Source organism: Typopeltis vanoorti, chromosome 12, assembly GCF_054136105.1.
Source record: "Typopeltis vanoorti isolate ZY-2024b chromosome 12, IOZ_Tvanoo_1.0, whole genome shotgun sequence".
NCBI classification, from domain to species: domain Eukaryota; kingdom Metazoa; phylum Arthropoda; class Arachnida; order Uropygi; family Thelyphonidae; genus Typopeltis; species Typopeltis vanoorti.
The window spans coordinates 91,962,115-91,984,790 of NC_143560.1; the positions used below are offsets into that span (position 1 = coordinate 91,962,115).

The 22,676-nt window shown below is 33.7% G+C and overlaps 1 protein-coding gene across 6 annotated transcripts in view; it reads left to right on the forward strand.

Moving 5' to 3' along the window:
* The window catches only part of LOC150101004 (threonylcarbamoyladenosine tRNA methylthiotransferase), a 154,485-nt gene that overhangs the window by 100,292 nt on the left and 31,517 nt on the right, over positions 1-22,676 (forward strand). For all 6 annotated transcript variants that reach the window (XM_090401238.1, XM_090401237.1, XM_090401242.1 and 3 more), the window contains one exon: positions 17,035-17,095. In XM_090401238.1, coding sequence (XP_090257364.1) covers positions 17,035-17,095 — 61 coding nt within the window. The remainder of the gene's footprint in view (positions 1-17,034; positions 17,096-22,676) is intronic.

The window sequence follows — 22,676 nt, forward strand, 5'->3', positions numbered from 1 at the left end:
TAGCCCTATGTCTCCTGATGTGTCCTATGTCTGTAGCTGCGTGTGTTCACAGGGCCGGTTTGCCTGCTTGTGGGAGGAAAAACCCAAGATAAACTGGGGAGAAGGACCCTGCAGTCCACACCCAAGACCGGTTAACTTGGCTAAGTCTGAGAAAGACCCTCACGTTGATGACGGGAATCGAACCCAGGACGCTCCTTTCCCTGGCATATGATTGCGAAGTGATAGCCACTCAGCTAACCATGCAGACCTTGTAAGAATTATTATTATTATTATTTATTGGGTGCTCCATGGAGTCAAAAGACTCATTATGGGAGACCCACTCTATCCATTAACACAATACCTATGATTCATCTCCTTAAACCTGTTCACTGTTGGCAACCATCTCTGGCAATCCATTCCATTCATTTACCACTCTCCAAGTAAAGAACCTAGTCCACATACCCTTACCAACCACATTCTTGGACAACTTCCAAGTGTGACCCCTTGTTTTCCCCCTACTCCCCATGTATTGAAAAATTTCTTGTGTCAATCTTATAGAATCCCTTTAGTAACTATTAAGTTTCTATTATATCCCCTCTCCTCCATCTGTCCTCATAGGGAACATTCTGAAGACCTGTCACCACCCTGGTCACTCATCTCTGAATCTTCACCGCCACTTCCCAGTCTTCAAGAAATGCAAGACCAAATCTTTGCAGTAGTCAACATGTGGCTGAATCATAGCCTTATATAGAGATATCTTTACTTGTCAATGTGTTCTTCAGCATCCAAGTAATCCTTCCTCTGAGCTATTTTGCCAACTCTTGCAATATGTCCTCTGAATTTCAAATTTAGAGGACAAATTCAAAACCATCATCCCCAGATTCCTAGCCTTATCAATTTTCTGTAAACTAGTACCATCGATATGATACGAAGTGTGTAATCTTATCATCCCAAATTTCATTACTTTCCATTTTACAACATTGAATTGATAACCATTGTCCTTTCCCATGCTGTTTGCCAGTTTATTTAAATTATCTTGTAAGATATTTACATCACCTTTATCAACTATTGCCTTCCCTAGTTTTGCATTATTGGCGAACAACTGAATATCTCCTTTCAAATCTTCTGCTATATCATTAATTATCACAAATTAAAGAGTAGTGGTCCTAGTACAGGCACTGGGGTACTCCACTAATCATCTTTATTTGCCTTGATTTCACTCCGCCATACACCATCCTCTGATATCTATCAGCACCATTCCACCCCCCCCCCCATCCATTTCACTAGCCTCATATCCATTCCCATTTCCTCCAACTTATGTAATAGTTTTCCATACGGTATTCTGTCAAATGCCTTTGCAAAGTCGAGCAGTATCATGGTGTAGCCATTCCTTTTATCCAATTCTGCTGTCACCTTATTATAAAATGTGACTAAATTTCTGAGGCAGGACACAAAGCCATGCTGCCCTTTACAGAGCATCATATTCCTATCTACCCATTCCTGGATTTTATTTTTAACCAACTTTTCTAATATTTTAACCACCATCACTCCAGAGATATTAATTGGTCTGATTTGCTACTTCTGACTTAGAGCCACCTTTATGTAATGGAACTATCTTATCCTCTTCATGATGTCTTTGCATCTCCATCTCTCTACAATTGCAATCTTTGCAGTTATGATGTCTGTGCATCAAAGTTGTGCTATTCAAAGAATTCTATCAAGTAAATTTGTAAAAATCTGGCAAGTGTGTCAAAAGTTATAATGTTTTTTTTTTTTTGTATACTCTAGACCAGTGGTTGCTAACAATGTTATATCGACCCCCAAGTGTCGATATAACATTATTAGTGGTCGATTCAGGCTCAGGGGTCGATAGAAAATTATATGATATCATTGTATGGGTAATATTTAATTCGGTTAACTTGGATTACCTCCATCCTGAATGACAATGCAATTAAGAGTGAATCGTGGGAACAGTGACATGAATAGGAACTGTAAGATGGAGCAAGATCATGAAAATAGTTACGAAGGCCAATCAAGTAGGCTAAAATGACGTATTTACCAATAAACGGATGTCGGTGATTCCTGCCAGGCCGGCGCGGCTGGAGTGAGATTGCAACACGTGCGCGGTTGCTTATTTACTTATATGTACACGTATTTGATCCCAGTCTCATTTTTGCACATCAACATACAAGTGAGCATTAATGTACTAAAATTCATCAACATACATATTATAATTCAATTGTTATTCATTCATGAACTAAACTTCTCTATGCTGAAGAGTTGAGCAGGGCTGGTAGTTTTGTACATCCTATAGAAATACGTGAGTAAGTATATTATTTAGACTTATTACTTTTGCTTACTGACTTCAATTTTAATTATTTTGTTACAACCCCAGTAACCACAATGGCAACTTCAGATTCTAAAAAGAAATGCAGACAATATTCATTAGAATATTTGAAACTTGGGTTTATTGCTTCATTAAGAAACGAAGCGAGGCCTATGTGTCTTCTTTGTGAAAAAAAACTTTTAGTAACAATGCAATGAAACCAGCAAAAATGAAAGATCATCTTCAAAGACTCCATCCCGATAAAAAAAGATGAAGATCTCGACTTTTTTAAAGAGAAATACACACATTGACCAACTATAAAATCATTTATGAAAGCACATGCTGAAGCTGACAATAAATAAGGATTAACAGCCTCCTACAATATTTCTTTTAATATAGCAAAAAAAAAAAAAAAAACATCTACAATTGCAGAGGACATTGTTATACCCACAATCAAAGAAGTAATTGCAACCATAATGGAAAAAGATTCTGTCCCTGTTTTAAAATGCTTACCATTGAGCGTGAATACCGTGAAAAGACGTATTGGTGAAATGGCTGAAGATGTAGAAAAAACTGTAGTATCAGAACTCAAAAATAGTAAGTTCTCCATCCAACTTGATGAATCTACATTCGATAGCTCTTCTATTCTTATGGCTTATGTAAGATACAGTAAAACCAAACATCAAATTATTGATGAATTTTTATTTGCAAAATATCTTGAAAGTGATGGAATGGGGTTGATAATTTTTCAGCAATTGGAGGAATATTTAAATAAGTATGATATTCCATTTATTAATATAACAGCAGTAGCCACAGATGGCACACTTGCAATGGTGGACCGTTATCAAGGTTTTGTTGCCTTTTTGAAAGATAAAGTTCAAAGTGTAAGTACTATTCACTGTGTGTTGCACCGAAACCATTTGGTGGCAAAAATTCTCAGTGACGAACTGCATGATACTCTAAGAGTGTGTGTGTATTAAATCTGTTAATCAAATTAGAGCTGATCCTCTTAAATTGCGATTGTTTGCCAAACTTTTTAAAAAAACGTGATGAAGTATCAAACCAATTACTCTTGCATGCTGAAGTAAGATAGTTGTCTAGAGGTGCAAGTCTACAAAGTTTGTTGAGTTGTTCGACTCAACCTTAGAGTTTCTTACAGATGTTAATTTGTTTCTGAGTGATGAACTGAAGAGAAATAAGAATCATATTTTCTACTTGGTGGACTTATTTTCAAAATTTAATGACATACAGACTCGTCTACAAGATAAAGATGTCACGATTATTCAAGCTCAGACTATTCTTTTAGGCTTCCAAGCTAAATTAGCCTTATTTAAATCATCATTGTTACGAAAAGATTTTCAGTACTTTTCGAATCTATGGCAATTGGAAGTAAAAGATGAAGACTTAGTCCTAAATTACTAAATATACACAAAACATCTTCAAAATTTGAGCGCTGATTTTAAATTGCGCTTTGCATATTTTGAAAACATGCACATTCCAGATTGGGTTATCACCTATTTTCTGCAGATATTGAAAATATCGAATGTAACTTACAAGATGAACTCATTGAATTGTCAGTTGATCTTGAAGCTAAGACGCTTTTTAAAAATAGGACTTTAAGTTACTTTTGGACAAATATAAATGTTGTAGGAAAATATCCAAAACTTTCTGAAGTGGTACTCCCCTTTTTGCTTGCATTTCCAAGCTTGTACATGGTTGAAGCTGTTTCAGCCATGTTAATTCCATTTTAACCAAAACAAAGAAATAAGCTAGATATAGAATTCTGTGGCTATTTAAGGCTGAACCTTACTAATTTTGAACCCAACATTGCTAATTTTGTCAAGAGTCATGAAGCACACCCTTCACATTGACAACGTTAGTAAATTGTATACTAAGTTAATAAAAGTCTTATTTTCATATGTATATATGAAAGATTGTATTATTGTTATTTTATTATCTAAATTAAATTTTATATATTATTTATCCCTCCTATCAAATATGTAATGTTAAGAAGGATGTCAAAAACAAAAACCTATCCCTTTGACGTTAAGTCAATATAATACTATATACTATATTATACATACAATAAACACTGTAACTATAAAATAAACAATCTAAAAATTCATATAAGCGTCTTTTTTGCTTGTCCTATTATAATTACTTAATAGTAAAATGGAGGGGGTCGATTAAAAGTCAAGAAACCCTTGAAAGGGTCAACGGTCAAAGAAGTTTGGCGACCCCTGCTCTAGACAGTTTTTTTAACTTTATTTTGCTGCTAGCAATAGTCTGATTGAAACTGAAATTTACATGACTTGACAAATTTTAACAACGATCCTAAATGCCAAATTTCATTGAATTCTACCCATGTAATTCAGAATTAAGAATTATTAAGATCATTTTGAATCATTTTTCATGAGTTTGGCAATAATAATAATAATGCCCTGATTGAAACAAGAATTAGCTTCAGAAGTACTTGTGACATAATTAACTTACAAGAGAATATGTGTACACATAAAAGAAGTTGAAAATATCAAATATTTCAGACATAAACTAACTTCCATAATCGATAATACAATAGGTAAATTCAAAAGTTAGAGCATAGTACTCATAACAGTGGGTTTTTCATTCATTGGAATCACTGTGAACTTGAAAGATAAAATCTATTTTAAACCTTCATAGTGAATCTAACAGATAAGCTTAGGCGTTGATGGTTATTCATGACTTATTTTTCACGGTATTAACAACACCACAAACACTTTTATCAACAAAGATGTTTTATTAACGCTAATATTTCGCTGATTTTCAACTCAGCATCATCAGAGCACAACACACATGTAAACGCGACAGTGAGTGAGTGAAACAATATAATTACAAAAGATCTAAAGTCCTATTTTTGGCACCCTCTAACGAAAAAAAAAAAAAAAACAGCAGTTATCCAGGAGTTTTTCTTAGGATAACCATCTCCCAAATTTTTGGCAAATTAATGCAACCATATTTGTTAAGGTTGGGAGAATTCTTCAAAGCCATTGCTGACTCAAAAAATAATCTTTCAGATCTATAATGACTCCTGAATAGCACATTCGTTTTCCTCCATCTAATCCTGTGTGAAGGAGTGTCCAAAGCGTGGTCTGCCTTTCCCGACTTGCCATAGTAATAGTAGCGAATGTATCTTTCATGTTCTTCCAGGCGGATATTCACTGATTTCCTGTTTGCCCATAATAGGCCAAGTCACAGTCACATGGAACTTCATACACTCCTGGGTGTGCTAAAGGGTGAAGTTTATCCTTTGTCCCAACCTTAACAAATATGGTTGCATTAATTTGCCAAAAATTTGGGAGACGGTTATCCTAAGAAAAACTCCTGGATAACTGCTGTTTTTTTTTTTTTTTTTTTTTTTTTGTTAGAGGGCGCCAAAAATAGGACTTTAGATCTTTTGTAATTATATTGTTTCACTCACTCACTGTCGCGTTTACATGTGTGTTGTGCTCTGATGATGCTGAGTTGAAAATCAGCGAAATATTAGCGTTAATAAAACATCTTTGTTGATAAAAGTGTTTGTGGTATTGTTAATACCGTGAAAAATAAGTCATGAAGAACCTTCATAGTGATTTAATGTTATATTTAAAAAAAAAAAAGAGAAAAGAAAGAATATTTGCAGTTATCAAGAATTAAAATTTCATTAAGAGACAAGCATTTTTATTTAAATTGGGTCAATGCAGTAAAGCTTCAGAGCTTTCTTTATATTTAAAATGGCTTTTGCAAATGAAGCATATGTCAGACCAAAGGATTCTGTGCTCTGTCTCAACTCTGCTGAGCATGGCCAGACTTAAGAGATTTTCTGTAACTGATATGATATTGATGTTCTTGGTATCTTTTATTTATTGAATGGTCTGTTTGTCCAAAATGTGGAAGATGACATTGGCATTGGACTTGTGAAATAAGAAATTGGACAGTTTATTGATAGAAAAAAAAAACAAAGATGTAAGATTATACTTCTTTAGGATTCTAGTGAGATATTTGGAGATACTGAAGATGTAAGATGGAGGGATAGGAATGCTTTGTTTAATTGAACAGAGGAGTTATGAGACAGAGGGAGAGAGAGAGGCTTGTAGGAATCTATGATATGTTTATTCTCCAGGGATTAAACCTATTTAGTACATTCAAGTTGGGAAGTGTTTCATATGTTTATCCAAATGATGGGACTTCTCACTACTGTTCGTGTGATGCTTCCATGTCGTGCAGGCAGGCCAATCCAATGTAAAGTTTTCACACTGTGTTAGTCGAAACCCTTTCGCTAGAATTTTATTGCGCTTTCTTGTGTACAGCTCCCATGTCGGGCAGCCTCAGTGACACAAAGTTTATGTGGCATGTTTGTTGCAACTCTTTTGGAAGAATTTTATTTGAAGTTGGCATTTGTGATCTGTCTTAATGACATTGCAAACTTTAAATGCAATCGAACAAGCATTTATTTCGTGTAATTGAAACTTTGGACAAATGTTAGGACAATTGTTTTTTTTAGTTGGATGCTGTTTGGCAGTATAACAAACAGTTTTGCTTGAATCTGTGTAGCATAATTTCTGCGGGATGGGGACATGTTTCATTAGATAGTGCCGTTTTATCCCATTTTTCTCTAATTGCACTATTTGTTTATAAATATATTACACAGATTGCAATTGTCGCTATATCTTATTCAATGATATAATAAAACTACTTTTTTCTTCTTCTTTTTTTTTTTTTTTTTTTCCTTCTGCAGTATAGTGGCTGTTAGTGATTTATATTTCACAAACAAATCACTTTCCTAAGGTGTTTTTTTTTTTTTTTTTTTTTTAATTATGTCCACCATAAATGCAAATATGAGAGTCTAGAGTTTATATGCTCACATATTCTTCACTTTACCCCAAGGTACTTATAACACAAGCACACATATAATATCTCAGATGTAAATTATTTATAATCCATTTTACAGTACTGAAACTATTTCTATTCACGTCTATTCTTTCTCTTCTTTATATTTGATATTCTTTACATCTTTTAGTAAATCAATTATAGTAACTAATAATCAAAGATATCATTCTCTTTCATTATTGTTTTTTAATATATTCAGAAAAGTACATTTGTTTTCACCTATTTCCCCTCTCCTCAATGTGGGATTAGTTACAGTTGAAGAAACTGTTACAAAAAGTCCGACAACATGCAGGAATGAACTTGCTGGCAAATTTGCTCACTTCAACAGATGGTTAGGTTCCAGTGAGTGAGCTACAATTGCCCTGACCTGAATGTGTTAATTGCAAAACATATTTAATGATGCACAACTCTTGTCGTAGCAGAGTATAGGTATAGTGAACTCTGTTGAGCGTGCTGTTAATAATGATGATATCTGTTTTTTGAGATGGATACTCTTCTTTCCCATCTTTCTTATATGCCTTCCATTAATTGCATTTGTTCTTTTTATATTGTTTTATGCAATATCATGGTTCTTGTAACTCTTTAGGTGTCCTTGAATGTTAGTATAGCTTCTCATCATTCTGTCATCAGTGTAAGATTTCTATCCATTTCCTTGGTTCTGTTCCCTATCATTTCCTTTGTACTCACCATTTTCTTTGCTTACTGACTAGATCTTAGCTATAGTTTTCTCTTTTTATTTTCTACTTTGAATAAATTTCATGAGGTACTTCTTACGGGATTAAGAAGTTTTTTTATGCTCCTGGTTCTGTATTTTGTGATATCATTTGTGAGGAAATTCGATTCACTATCCTGAAGATTTTGTGCTTTACTTTTTGCAGTAATGAGCTTAAAATGGCATTGGTTCTATGGGACTTTGGCAGAATCTTTTCCATGGTTCATTACAGCAAAATCATTTTGTTCTTGTTATAGTGCACATCTATATTATTCTTCTGTTTTATTTATCAGCAGCAAACAGGATATTCCAGCTCAAATTATTCTCTATATCATTAATCATAATAATGTTCCTAGTGTAGAGTCCTGTAGCACTACTGGTTATTTCTCTTTTCATGGATTGTACTCCACCATATACTACTGCTCTTTGTATTTATCCATCAATCCCCCCCCCCCCATATTACCTATGAAGAGTCATTACATCTAATTCTGCTTGTTCCAGTTTATCTAGAAAGGTTTTGTGCAGCATCCTGTTAAATATACACATACATAGTATTTATTATTATTATTATTATTAAGAGAGACCTCCAGGGAGTCAGGGACTTATTGAGGGAGGCCACATACTACATGCACCAGCTATCATACTTATTCTTGAATTCATTCAAGAATTTATGTGTAGTCATTTTCTTTATCCAGCTCACTTCAAAATATCCATAACTCATTCAGTATCAATGATGTCCTTCAGTTGGAAAGACCTGGGTTCATATTCCATCTAGGACACAAAGAACCTTTATGAAGATATTTCATTTGAAAGCAAGTTAGCCAGTCTCATATAGAGGTGACAGGGTTTTCCTCTCCAAAAGCCCTTTGTGGGATGAAAAAAAATTTTTTTTTTCATCCAGCAAAACAGGCAAGATAGCTAGAAAAAATATGCAGTTTACAGACATAATACACCTCACAGCTGTAGTTGAACAAGAAATGCTTCAGCCATAAAACCAAAGCAAACAAACAGACAAACTTCAAAATATGTAAAAAAAATTTGCTAAGCAGGGAAGCATGTGTTAAAGTTATCTGCAAGGATAGAAAAATAGTAACTCGTGGTGGGCCCAAAGAAAAAGAAGACAGTCCAGGATAAGAAGAAATTACTTTGAAAGTAGCTCAACATATGCCCTCCTGGATTTCATATGTTTGAAGTACAGCTCTCATGTTACCTATCTAAAAAGATAATATGAAAAACTTTTGAGATGTGTAAAATAAAGCGATGTGTAAAAGCAGCTGAAGTCATGGGAAGACTGAAAAAAATATAAAAGACTGTGAAGGCAGCAAAACGTTGTGGATGTTATTGGGGAAAAAAAAATAGAAATGGAGGAAAGAGTATACTGTAAATAGAAAGCAGGTGATAAAGTGACATAAAAACTGAGGAAAAGAATTGTTCTGAATTTCATTATTAAGTGCGATAGGTGAAAAGGCATCTGGAGTAAGTAACATTTAACAAGAAATGCTCGTATATGTGATATCAGGGTCATTGCCAGATTAGATCCTGCCCTGAGACAAACAATTAAATATCACCCCAATGGATTATAAGACAAAAATATAAGGAAATCTCCAATTGCTATTTTGTTTGTATTACAAGAGAAACATTAATGCAAAACGATAACATAATAATATTAATTAGATATTTGCTTTATGGGGGATATCGCACTATAAAACTGTTTATAAGCCCTTCTAAATTTAAATTATAAGCTATGTCCGCCTCTATCAATATAGTTGCTAGACCAACCAATCTTTCTTGAGTCATTGCTGTTCGCAAATAATTTTTAATCGGTTTAAACTTGGAAAAACTTCTTTCCGCACTTGCTATGCTAACAGGAATTGTTAGCATAGCGACAGTGCCTACCGCAACATGGTGGAACGAGCGCCCTGAGGCAGGCTGCCTCTGTGCTACATCCTGTCGACAGTACAGTGTGATAAAAATTTTTGCAATGTTTACACTGTGTAATTCAGAAAGGATGGTCAGAAGGTCAAATTTCAGATGTTTGAAGTACAGCTTTCATGTTATCTATCTAAAAAGGTAATATAAAAATCTTGTGAGAATTTCACAGAAATTTTCTATTTCAGTGTATTTAAAGTAGTATTATGTCAGCATACTTGAGAAAAAGTTAAGAAAAATTGTTGAAGAGAAACTTGGTGTAAAACAAACTAGGTTCAAGTTAAATAATGCTATTTTTCTTCATGGGAATAATATGAATCTGTAGTTAGTTTTAGGGAATTTTTCCATATGGTTATACTACAAATTAAATATGCCAAGAAATTATATTCTTGGTTTAATCCTGTATCCAAGTGTAAGCAAATAAAGTTTGCACCTGAAATATTTTCAGGACAGAGCAACTCATATATAAAGGGTAATGACTTCACATCACTTGCCTTAGTATCCCATAATTAAGCTGACCATATTTCCTAGAGGAACTATGGTCAGCTTAAAACGGGATGGGAACATTATGTAACATTCTATATTCATGAAAAAAGTAAGACGATAAAAAAAAGTTTTATTACATAAACACATTATTTTTGCCAAGTCTTTTGCAACCACCAAAATTGGTGTTCATGTTAACTTTCTTCAACATAGCACACTGTGTGTTGGATGTTTCACCAACAAATAGTCTATAATTTAGTCTTGTATACCACAATTTGGTAAAAAGTACTGCTCAACGATAAGAAAAAGTTTGATATGTTTTTTGTTTGATGCATCTAAACTGACTGCAATGCTTTTTGTTTTATTCAAATCCTCTATTACTTTGCCCAATATGCATGGTGATAAAACGTTGGTAATTCTTGCTTCTGATACGAACCAAAATATCTGAAGAAAATTTTGGTTCGTAAATTTTGTTTATCAATGTCGACAAGCAAGGAGCTTGTGTAGCTAGTAGAAGTGGCGTTTGCACTCTATGATGCTTAACTGCATGAAGAAAGACTAAGTTTGAGTCTAGTCGTTGACTGGAGGAACATTTTCTACACCTTTTTTTCGACCAGCTCCTGAGTTAGTCGATCTCTGGCACAGGCAAGTGGGTTTTTTTCTCCTGAAAACTTGGGTTCATCCCGTAAACTCAAGAAAACCCACACTATTTTCAGACATTGAAAATATTGTATTAGGGTTAGGGACCACGAGACGACGGCACTTATTAACCGTCTTCTTCACTGCGTGCTGATTAATTAGTGATAGCCTTGGGCCAGCTATCTCTGATTGGCTACCAGCAGAACCAATCAGAGATTAGTTAGATAGGCCGTTTAAGCCCTATACGGGAACAAAAAGGTGTTATCTGATTTTATTTATTTATTTTTTTTAATGTCAACAAGCAGTCATTTGCACGAAAACTGTTCGTAATGCACAGTATAATAAGCAACAAAAGCTTCACTTGCTGCAGTTTTATCACTTTCACTATCACCACATTTCACCATAAAGGAGCTGATGTTTTTAACTGAAGACAGAGTCTTTACAGCATTCTTATGTTTCAGGCTACGTAGATGTCGCTTCTGCTTTTGTTCCATCACTACACAGCTTGTCTATTTTAATAAATTTGAATTCTTTCTGGAGATCATCATTAAAACTGCAGTTTCGCCTCTTTGACATTGCAAGGATAGACTTAAAGCTTTAAAAAATAAGTCTTAAAACTTTAAAAAATATGAAATGTAAACCACCAGCATTGAATGACAAAGCCCCCGGTTAGCATACAGGCAAAATAAAAACTAATGCTACAGCAGAACATACACCCTGTCTGCGACACGCAAGTGTTGCCAACATGTATTTTTTATTTTTTCAGAATAAATCGCTGCAGATATTTATGTTTAGTATCAAACAATGGACTCCATGGTTATACAAATTACTGGTATCTATGATATTGATATACGATTATAGGTTATGAATAATAATTTATGATTGACCAATATTAAATTATATTTATAGTTTTTATTAAAAACAGGACAAAATTGACATTTTTATTAAAACAATGGGACAGCCGGGAAATATGGAAAAAAACAGTACTGTCCTGTTCAAAACAGTACATATGGTCAGCCTACCCATAATACAAAACAAATATCCTTATGGACATTTGCTTGACCCTTCCCATAATGCATAATGCTATGCATTATGGGAAGGGTCACTACCCAGACCGAGTTCGAACTTTATTGAGGTCTCATCAGTGGGAGCCAGACCCAGAGGTGATACCAAGGTTAAAATAATCCAGAAGTCATATTTCCATATACAAGTAGCCAAAATGTGTCACACGTTATTATTAAAATATTCTAGATTAGAGATAGTTATTGGAAGTTTTTCTACTTGGTTATACTATAAATTAAAGATGTCAAGAAATTATATTCTTGATTTAATCCTTTATCCTACATATCCGTAAAGATATGTGCTTTGCATTATGGGATACTGAGGCAAGTGATGCGAAGTCATTAGCCTCTACATAAGAGCTGTCTGTCCTGAAAATATTTCAGGTGCAAACTTTGTTTGCTTACACTTGGATAAAGGATTAAACCCAGAATATAATTTCTTGGCATCTTTAATTTATTTTTAGTTAGTTTAGTTAGATAGGTCAACAATAATATATTTGGATGAATTTGAGAACGTGTGGAAAGTGTTGTTATTTTTATGGGTAAATAGTGTATTATACATGACAAGGAATTATATTTTTGTTTTCATCCATATTTTATGTTTGTTCACAAAATGATGTCATAACTGACTTTTTGTACACTAAGAGCAGTTGACTTCAGCATGTCTCCTTATATCCGACATGGATAAATATAGGGATTTAATTCTTATTACATCAACTTCTGAAAAAGTGAAGTGTTATACTCTAATTCTTTAAAAAATGAGTGAATTTTCTTAATTTCCTTCTCTGCGAAATTGGATTCATTCAAAACAAAATTTGATTCTTGTGTCAAAATGTGATTCTCATCTCCAAGAGCATTAAAAAAAAGTTGTATAAAACATACACACTTTATTTATTTTGGATAGAATAAAATTTTAATCTTTTTGTGAACTAACTTAACACTAATGTCCCATACCTGCAACAATGTTAAAATCATTATCACTATTTCATGTTGTGTATTCTTATAGTGCAAAGGACATTTTAGTCTAACACAATTTGCTTCAGGTTATCTTGGAAGTAGTGGAATAAGCTACATTTCCAGCTTTCTTACCATTCGTAATATAGGCTTACACTGCATAAAATAGTTCCTTAAATATTTTACATTATCACATTGTGTGGGTACTTTGTATATAATTATTTTACTACTTTCTTACTTGCCAATGCTAGAATTATATGTTTCATATCATTAAATTGTTACAGGGAACTTATTTTTGGAAAATGCAGTTATCTATCATGTGGTCTCTGCCAACTTTACCCTAAACATGGTGGAGATGACTGGTGGTGTTGGCTCTTGTATTCCCACTCGCATAGTCCTAAATTAGTAATGCATCCTAAAGGCAAACCTCTGAGAAGCTCTGAAAAGGCACATCATACTAAATGTTTATGCTGGTTTACAGACGAGAAATCCTGATGAAACAATGGGCAATATCGTGAAGCAAACAGCAGAACTGACAGATGTAAGCAAGATGGCAGTATACCGCATGAAGAAGAAACTGACCATGATGGGACAACTACATATGCTGGGGAAAGAAGAGGCCTAGCACCTTAGGACTATGCACACACTCAGTGAAATACGACGACTTTACTCTGTCAGCAATTTGTCAGAAAGTGCATGATTTCTTCCAAAAAAAACGAAATTCCTACAATACATAAGGTAATGACTGCTGTAAACAATAATGAAGATCTCCCTCGCATTTCATTAACAACAACTTACTGGTTGTTAAAGAACCTTGGTTTTGTTTACACCATAAGAAAGCAATCATTGGCATTACTTGAAAGGGGAGATATAATTTTATGCCGCTGCTAGTATTTGCATTCTATCAAGAAATATTGTAGCGAGGGATGAAAAATTTATTATACAGATGAAATCTGGGTGAATGCCGGTCACACCTGCACTAAAACTCTCCAGGACATGACAGTAAAAGTGCTCATTTTTGTGGAGCTTAATGACAGGCCTGAAAGCACAGAGGGAAAGGGGTCTTGTATAATCATAATGCACACTGGCGGTGAAGACGGATTTGTACCGGGGGGGGGGGCTTGAAATTTTATGCGGTTATCATAAGGAAATGGATGGAAAGCACTATGAACGTTGGTTCACGAACATGTTTTTGCCAAACATTGAGCCTAACAGCGTTATTGTAATGGATAGTGCGCCTTGCCATTCTGTCTGACTGGAAAATGTACCATCACAGGCTACATGCAAAATGGACATTCAGAAGTGGTGGAGGAAAATAAGGGAACCGGTTTTACTTCTGATATGGTGAAAATAGAACTATTGAACTTGGTGGCAAAAGTCGAGAGTCAGTTTCAAAAATATCGCATTGACAGTATTGGTGAACAGAAAGGGCACACAGTTATTCGTTTTCCACCACACCATTGTGAACTGAACTCCCATATACAACTCATCTGGGCTCAAATTAAGGGGTATGCTGCAGCTAAAAATACAACTTTCAAAATTTTAGGTGTTTGAAAGATTGGTCATGGAAGGATTTGATAAAATTGCTGAGTGCACATGGAAAAGTTGCATAACCCATGTTATTGAAGAAGAAGAAGAAGAAATATTCTGGGCCGTTGATGGAACGATAGATCAGGTGCTAGAAAATGTGTGTTTCACAGTAGATGACAGCTCCGAATCTTTATTTAGTGCACAATCTGATGATACTACCCACACCCTGAGTGATGTTGAGGAGCTTCCTCATTAAATTAATGAAGGAATAAGAGTGTTTATATATATATATTATTATAATAAAATATGTTGTATTTGGAAATGTGTGTTGTGACTAGTGAAGTTCACTTCATGATGTAAACAGCCACTGTATATCTTAAGCCAGTTTATAATAAACTATATGACATCTACTTTGTTACAGCCTCTCAGTTAATTCCAGAAAATCCAAAGGTACACAGTTGTATAGAGTCATCTTGGCTGTGCATTTCATATTAGCAATCATAGTGTAATGTTATACGTAGAATGGTGTGATTCAGGCAATGACGGCTTTTAGGGGAGTTTCTACACATGTGCTTAGTTACAGATGCGTTGAGCTTCTCTGTTGCCATAGTAACAGCAAACTAATATCCTGCTACTTTTGGAAGCGGTACGACCTGTAGTATATTTCTTTGCTTCCAAGATAACCTGAAAAAGAGTATAGTTTCATCCCCCCCCCCCCCCCCCCAACATACATTTGAAATTGGTCCATTACTTTTTTGGATCCCCAGCCAGATCAGTTTTTATGTTTTTGTCTTCTAAGACACTCCTAATTGCATCCATTCATGTTTGGTCTTCCTCTTGGATATCTTTCTTTCTATTTTTGTTTCAAATACCTGTTTTGCTTGCCTTCCTTCTCTCATTCGTTGAGCCTCTGTATCTTAATCAGTATCAGTGATGTTCTTGATGCAAAAAACTTTTATGTGAGCTTTTTCTATTGAGTTAGATGATCTTATATGAAAGTGGCAATGTTTTTCTTCTTACAAAACAGTCAAACCAGCTAGAAGCACACATGCAGTTAACAGCCATAATACACTGGCCTTATAGCTTTAGTTGCTTTGTCTTTAATTCAAAACAACCTAATCCATTTTATTTGACAGTACAATCTTTTGGTAAGCAAAGTTAATGTTCATTGAATACTAACATGCCCAACTGCTTTTGATGCAGGTTTAATATCATTTTCCTGAGTGATGTAATCTGTATAGATTATTAACAGCAGCAGAGATAATATATAAACATGCTTTATACTTGATTTAGTATCAACCTAGCTTCCTGTATGGTATTTGATTCTAACTGCTGATCTGTATTTCAAATATAATCTATATATAAACCTATATATAGATTATATAAATCTCATATCTATATATAAACCTTAAAAGAGAATATTAGATGGATAATGAGACTGGAACAGACCAATATGATCTATATCCGTAATTAGCATTATGATGATAATCTATATATTGCTAAGTTTTGTTATACAGCATATAATTTTAGCATCTTGAATAGTTTTTCTTTAGTACCTTATGTGCCTTTTCAAGACAGACGAAACTTAAGGACTTTTTGTTATATCTCCAAGACATGCATTTTGATAATTCAATATAATATCCATAAAAAAAATTTACGGTTTTGAATATTGATGTTTTCATGGTATTCGTTTTTCATTCATTTTTCATTGTTATTCATTATTTATTTATTTTTTTTTATAATGTGATACTTTGGTGAAGTGGTGTTTTAGTGAACTGTTTTTTAATAAATAACTTTTTTTAATTAATTGTTCATTGAATTATTTTTATGATAATTTGCTTTCTTTAGTTAATATTCAGCACGTTAATGATATTTCATCTTTTCCTCCATATTTTCATAACTTTTTTTCCTGACTTTCATACTGAACTTGTTATAGTAGTTATTCAGCTTAGTTAAATGTCTGAAAGATCTGTAACTGTATTAAATTATTGGCTTTAATTTTTAAACTGTTTATATCATTTATTAGTGAAGGTAAATTTCACTGGACTCCTGTGCTTAGTAGCCAGTTCATCATGTTTACAGAGGAAATTATTATTTATTTTATCTGTATATCAATATCTTAATATTTATTATGTGAGTTCTTCCTAGCTCACAGTATTATTATAAAATTTATTTATTTCCTAAATAAATACAGTACAATGCTCATATTTCACATGGAAATTCCTAAAAAAAAAAAAGATATTGAGGTGAAATGTACCTCAGTATCTTATGTTTTTAATTTTTCTTTTCAAGATTATGAAAATGAAATGTGCAGAGAAGTTATTTGCTATCTGGAAAATGAAATACATTTTAATCTAGACAACTGTAAATACTGCTGCTTTAGTGAAACTTTTTGATGGAAACACTGAATAAAACAGTATATTAGTTTTACTTTAAGGCTTGAATGAAATAAATAGAATGATACCAGGTTTTTAAATAAATGAGATGTAATCTTATGATTAACGGTATTTTTGTAGAGTTCCAGGGATTACAATTGCAACAGACATAATATGTGGATTTCCTACCGAGACCTCTGAGGTAAGGTCTAATTTTTTTTATTTTGAGAAAAAAAGAAATGCTTATTACAGAAATAATATTTCTCATATATAGGCAGTCCCTGATTTCCAAACGACCCAACTTGTGGTGTTCCATACTTACGAACGGGCTCCCAAGGCTCCTGATAAGAATAATTAAATAATTTAATTAATAATTCGGGAACTAGTTTCTTTTGTGCATGTAAGCAAACCTGCACTTTGTCGCATTATTAAAGCAGCTCTTCCTGTTATTTGGAAGTCAAATTTAAGGGCCTGGGTGTCACACTTGCCATGTTTGAAGATTGGTTCTTCAACTGTTTTATTCCTGCTGTGGAATGTTATTGTTCGTAAAAGAAAATTCCGCTTAAAATTCTGTTTGTGCTGGATAATGCTCCTGGACAACCAACATCTTTAGATGACCCTTCACCCTAATATAAAGGTCGCATTTTTACTTCAGGTCCAGCCTAACTATCACCATCATCATCAGATTAATGTTAGCCTACTTTCTTGCCTCAGAAATGCCCCTTCCAGTAAGCAAGACATTAATGCAACCTTTAATATTCTTTTCCAAAATTTCTAAAAGGACACAAATCTGATTGTAACATTTATCATGGCATCAGCTTCCTTAGTACCTGTTATAAAGTATATGCAAAAATCTTAGCATATAAACTTAAATGTATAGTAGACCCAAATTAATAGAAGAACAAAATGGATTCAGAAAAGGCAGGTCTTGCATAGACTCTGCATTTATGTTAAAATTACTAATCAAAAAACACAGAGAAATGAACATAGAAATACACATATCTTTTATAGATTACACCACAGCATTTGATAAAATTATTAGAGCAAAACTATGGGAAATCCTAGAAGAATATGAAATATCAAACCAACTCTTCAGAGCCTTATATAATATATATCAAGATAATAAAATATCTGTGAAGTACAATAATTCAACATCAAGCTGGAAACCAATAAATAGAAGAGTACGTAAGGGTTGCCCTTTCTCACCGGTTTTATTTAATATATACATAGATAAAATCATATAAAAGAATGGAAGATAAATAATGAAGGAGGATTCAAGATAAACTGTAACAACAGATTAGCTACTCTACTCTTTGCTGATGACCAAATATTCCTTGGAAACAATGAAGATGAACTACAAAAATCATTATGCAGTCTAAATAATCTGATTAAAAACATATGGTATGGAAATATCAACAGACAAAACAACAGTTGTGGCCTTCAAAGGTGATAATCCAATAAGAAGCAAAATAGTAATAAACAACAAAATAATAGAGCAAGTAAATACATTCAAATATTTAGGATGCACAACGTCATATGAAAATAAAGCTGATATAGAACCAAAGATATCAAACTTTTTAAAAGTAGTAGGCATTATAAATAAAATTTTTAAACCCAATTATGTACAAAAACACACATGAATAAGAATCTACAATACAGCAGCTAAACCTACCTTACTTTATGGCAGTGAGATATGGACAATAAAAAAAGCAGATGAAAGAAGAATTGAATCATCTGAAATGAAATTTCTCCACAGAACTAAAGGAGTCCCAGTAATGGACAAAATGAAAAGCAGCGAAATCAGAAATAAACTTGGAATTACAAACTCCCTAAATGAAACAGTTATTTGCTATAGAGAAAATGGAAAGAACACATACTGAGAATGAATAGAAACAGAATACCTAAACAAATTCTAAATTACCACCCAAAAGGTACCTGATGCAGAGAAAGACCCTTAAAAAAGATGGAATTGAGTCTGGAACAGGCCACTTGGCCTATAAGCCTGGAAAGGAAGAAGAAGAATACTGCATCGTTACTACAGCCAATGGAACAGGGAGTCATTTCTGCATTTAAAGCTTATTACTTATGGTGTACATTCCCCCAAACATTCAGGGCTACGGAAGATGATATGATAACCTTGAAGAAATATAAAATTCATGATGCCATCAAAAACATTGCTGATTCTTGTGAGGAAGTGAAGCAACATGCCCTCGATTCTGCGATGGTTTTTGTGGCTTCACAGAAGACATCGCCGAAGCCAGAAAAGCTGTGGTGGATAATGGCAATGCACTGCAATTGAATGAAAATGATGTCATTGACTTACTAGAGTCCCATTTACAAGAATTAACCAATGAAGACCTTATGGAGATAGAGAAGCAGCTGATAGAAACACAAGAACACGAAGAATCAGAATATCCAGAGCCAAGCAAGTTTATTTACGATAAAAGAATTAGCTGAAGCCTTTCGTCTCATTGAAGCAGGATTTGCTAAGCTTGAGGAGCAAGATCCTAACATTCAGTGGTTTACAAAGGTTTACCGTGACGGTAGTGAGAACATCAGCTGCTACAAGGCCATTTATGATGAAAAAAAAGAAAAAGGCTGTGAAAACAATCCTAGATATCTTTTTTTTCAAGAAACCGACTTCAGTGGTAAGCTCTCCTCCTCCTCCAGAAACAGAATCAAATCCTGATTCTCTAGCACCATCTCCATCATTATCATCATCTTCCGATTAATGCTAGCCTATCTTCTTGTCTCAGAAATGCCCCTTCCAGTAAGCAAGACATTGATGCAACCTTTAATATTCTTTTCTGAAATTTCTCCTATCTAAACTTTTTGTATGAGTTTGTTTTTATGTTCTGTTTGTTTGAATTAAAAGAAAGAGCACAATAGTTTCTGTAACTTATTTACACTGTATTATATTATTATTGCCACATATGAGCCATTATAGTATTGTTATTATTATTATTACCGCATATCCACTGTTCATCAGGGATCTAAGTTACATATAAATCTGACTTAAAGACGGGAACGTATCTCGTTCGTAACCCGGGGACTGCCTGCATATAATTTTTTGTTAAGAGGCAGCTGAGAGAGAGAGCAGCTGACATATAAAGAAAAGAGCTTTGATTCTTGGTTGTAGATCTAAATAGCAGAATATAAAATGAATCATACTTGTAGACATTTTTTGGGGAAAATTGGAGAAAAGAATAAATTAATAATGGTATGTGCTGGATTTCTGTTCAGGACATAGACTAGTTATTTAACTATCACCATGTTCCATCATAAATATTTGCATAAATTCATATGGAGAGAACACAAGAAATAAAGAAAGACTTGACCATGCTGTTATTGATAGTAATATTTTCACATTGGTTCAAGATTCAAGAGTATACAGGGGATGTGAAATAGAAAGTAATTACCATTTAGTTTTGACATTTTTAAAAGAAAATATATGAAATTTCAAAAAAAAAAAAAAAATCAACTCATGCAGTTTGCACATGTAAACTATAGACCAAACCAAAAAACTGTGGAGAATAAGTAACAAAATCAGAGGAAAACGTTGATTGTATCAGCCATGGTAACGTATGATGAAATTGCAGGTATAGAGAAAATCAGAACTTCATGGTGACCTGTTAAAGTAGCTGCCCTGTAAAAGAAATTACATGAAACATTCTTTATCGATCAAGTTAGGAAGTACACTGAAAGAATACAAAGAAAAATGTGCCTAGTAGCTAAACAAAAGTTATGGAAAAATATGAAAGATAAATATCAAGAAGAGATTTAAAAAGCAAGGCATAAGAATAAAATTAAATACACTTGCATTAAATTATTTATTTATTTGCAGAATGTTGGATAGATTTCATAGCCATTATCATTACAGTTGAATAGAGAATAAACATAAACAGAACAACATCTAAATTGCAAGCACATGACTATTTTATGTGCAATCAACTGCAGTCATGTACAACTAATTAGAAATACAAAAAAATTCAATTAATTACAATTTTATGAAACAACATGAATGAGGAATATAATTTAGGAATACTTTCCAATTTAGAAAGTTTAAGGTGATCATTTTTGTTGAGGTTAGTTTAGTGATTGTATGCTTTAAAAGTCAGATAAGTCTGTATTAGCTGGTCACCTTGTCAACTAGCTATAGAATTTATTGAAATAAAGCTCAAGTCCTACTCTCAAAAGTTACTTTTTCTGGAAAGATTATATAAAAACAAAGCTGTAAAGCACACATTCACAATCCTAACTTCAACAGAAATGATTGTCGTAAAATTTCTTAATTTTGGGAAGTCATCCTAAATAACATTGATCATTCTTATGTTTCATAAAATTATAAATAATTATTTAAATTTTATTTTATTTCTCTGAATTCTAATAGTTGTAGATGGAGGTATCCTCCTGCAGTTGATAGCACATATATCAACTTACTTTGTACCTGTACTTTGATTGTGAAATGAGATAAGCATGAGTTAGAAAAGGCAATCAGAAATGTAGTGAGTAATTTTCTTGCCAGAAATACGAAATATGAAATTATAATTACAGTAGCTACACTGCTAATTCAGAAAGTCAAATTTCAGATGATTGGAGTAGAGCTCTCATAGTACCAATCTACAAAAAGGTAAGTAAAGCTTAACACAAGAATTAGAAGAACTTCACTACCGAATGTCTAAGTAAGATTTATGCAAGTATGCTTGAAAAGAAGAAGCTAAGAAACATAATGGAAGAGAAACTTGGGAAGAATAAGCTGATTTCAGGATGAGAGGGGCTTGTCACAATAAGATTTTTACTTTAAATCAAAGAGAAAAATAAGAATTTTCTTAAAATTTAGTTAATTAAATTTTAGTTAAAAGCTAATAACATTAGGTTAATTTGTTGTAGTTTTTTTGTTTTTTATGAGTGTGTGATAGAGTAAGTTGTTTAGCTTTTAGGAAAAAGTTGTATATTTTGTAATGATCGTATTTGATACTGTTGTTATGGTGGCCATGTCTTTTTTTAAGGGAGTTTAATATGTGTGAAATGCCCACGCGGTTAGCCAAGTGGCTATGCGCTTCACAACCATATGCCTGGGAAAGGAGTGTCCTGAGTTCGATTTCCATCATTGACGTAAGGAGCTTAGGATCTTTTCCAGATGTAGCCAAGTTAGCCGGTCTTAGGCGTGGACTGTAGGGTTTTCTCCCAAGTTTATCTGGGGTTTTTCCTCTCGCAAGCAGGCAAACTGGCCCCATGAATGCACACATCTACAGACATAGGACACACAGGTAGGCATAGGGATAGCCACCTTATCCCCGGAACAGGTACGGCTTGAAAGGGCTTAGGATAGCTCCATAACAGGCCAATAGGCCTAATACGAAAAAGAAAGAAGAATATGTGTGAAATGTATTTGTTATTTATGGAAGGAAAGTGAGACTGTGAGTGAGTACATAGGAAATATTTTCAAAGTGAATGCAAGTTGTGTCGGAAAGAGTAAAACATGTAATACCAGGATACAGATTATTGAAAGATCAGGAAAATGTGTTGATGAGATTGTTGATGAAAGCTCAGTGGTGGAAGGCCAGTAGCAAAGAGGACTTCTTTCTTCTAAAGCATGCTTAAGTGGAGTCCTCCAGAGCAAAAAAAAAAAAAAGCATGAGATTGAATTACTGCAGAAATGTCAGGTGATTGGTAGAACACAAGAGAAAGAAATAAAATGTATGTAAGAAGTAGGAACATATGACAAATTAAGAAGAGAGTGAGAGGAGAATTTTTTTTTTTGGTGATTTTATGACGATAGA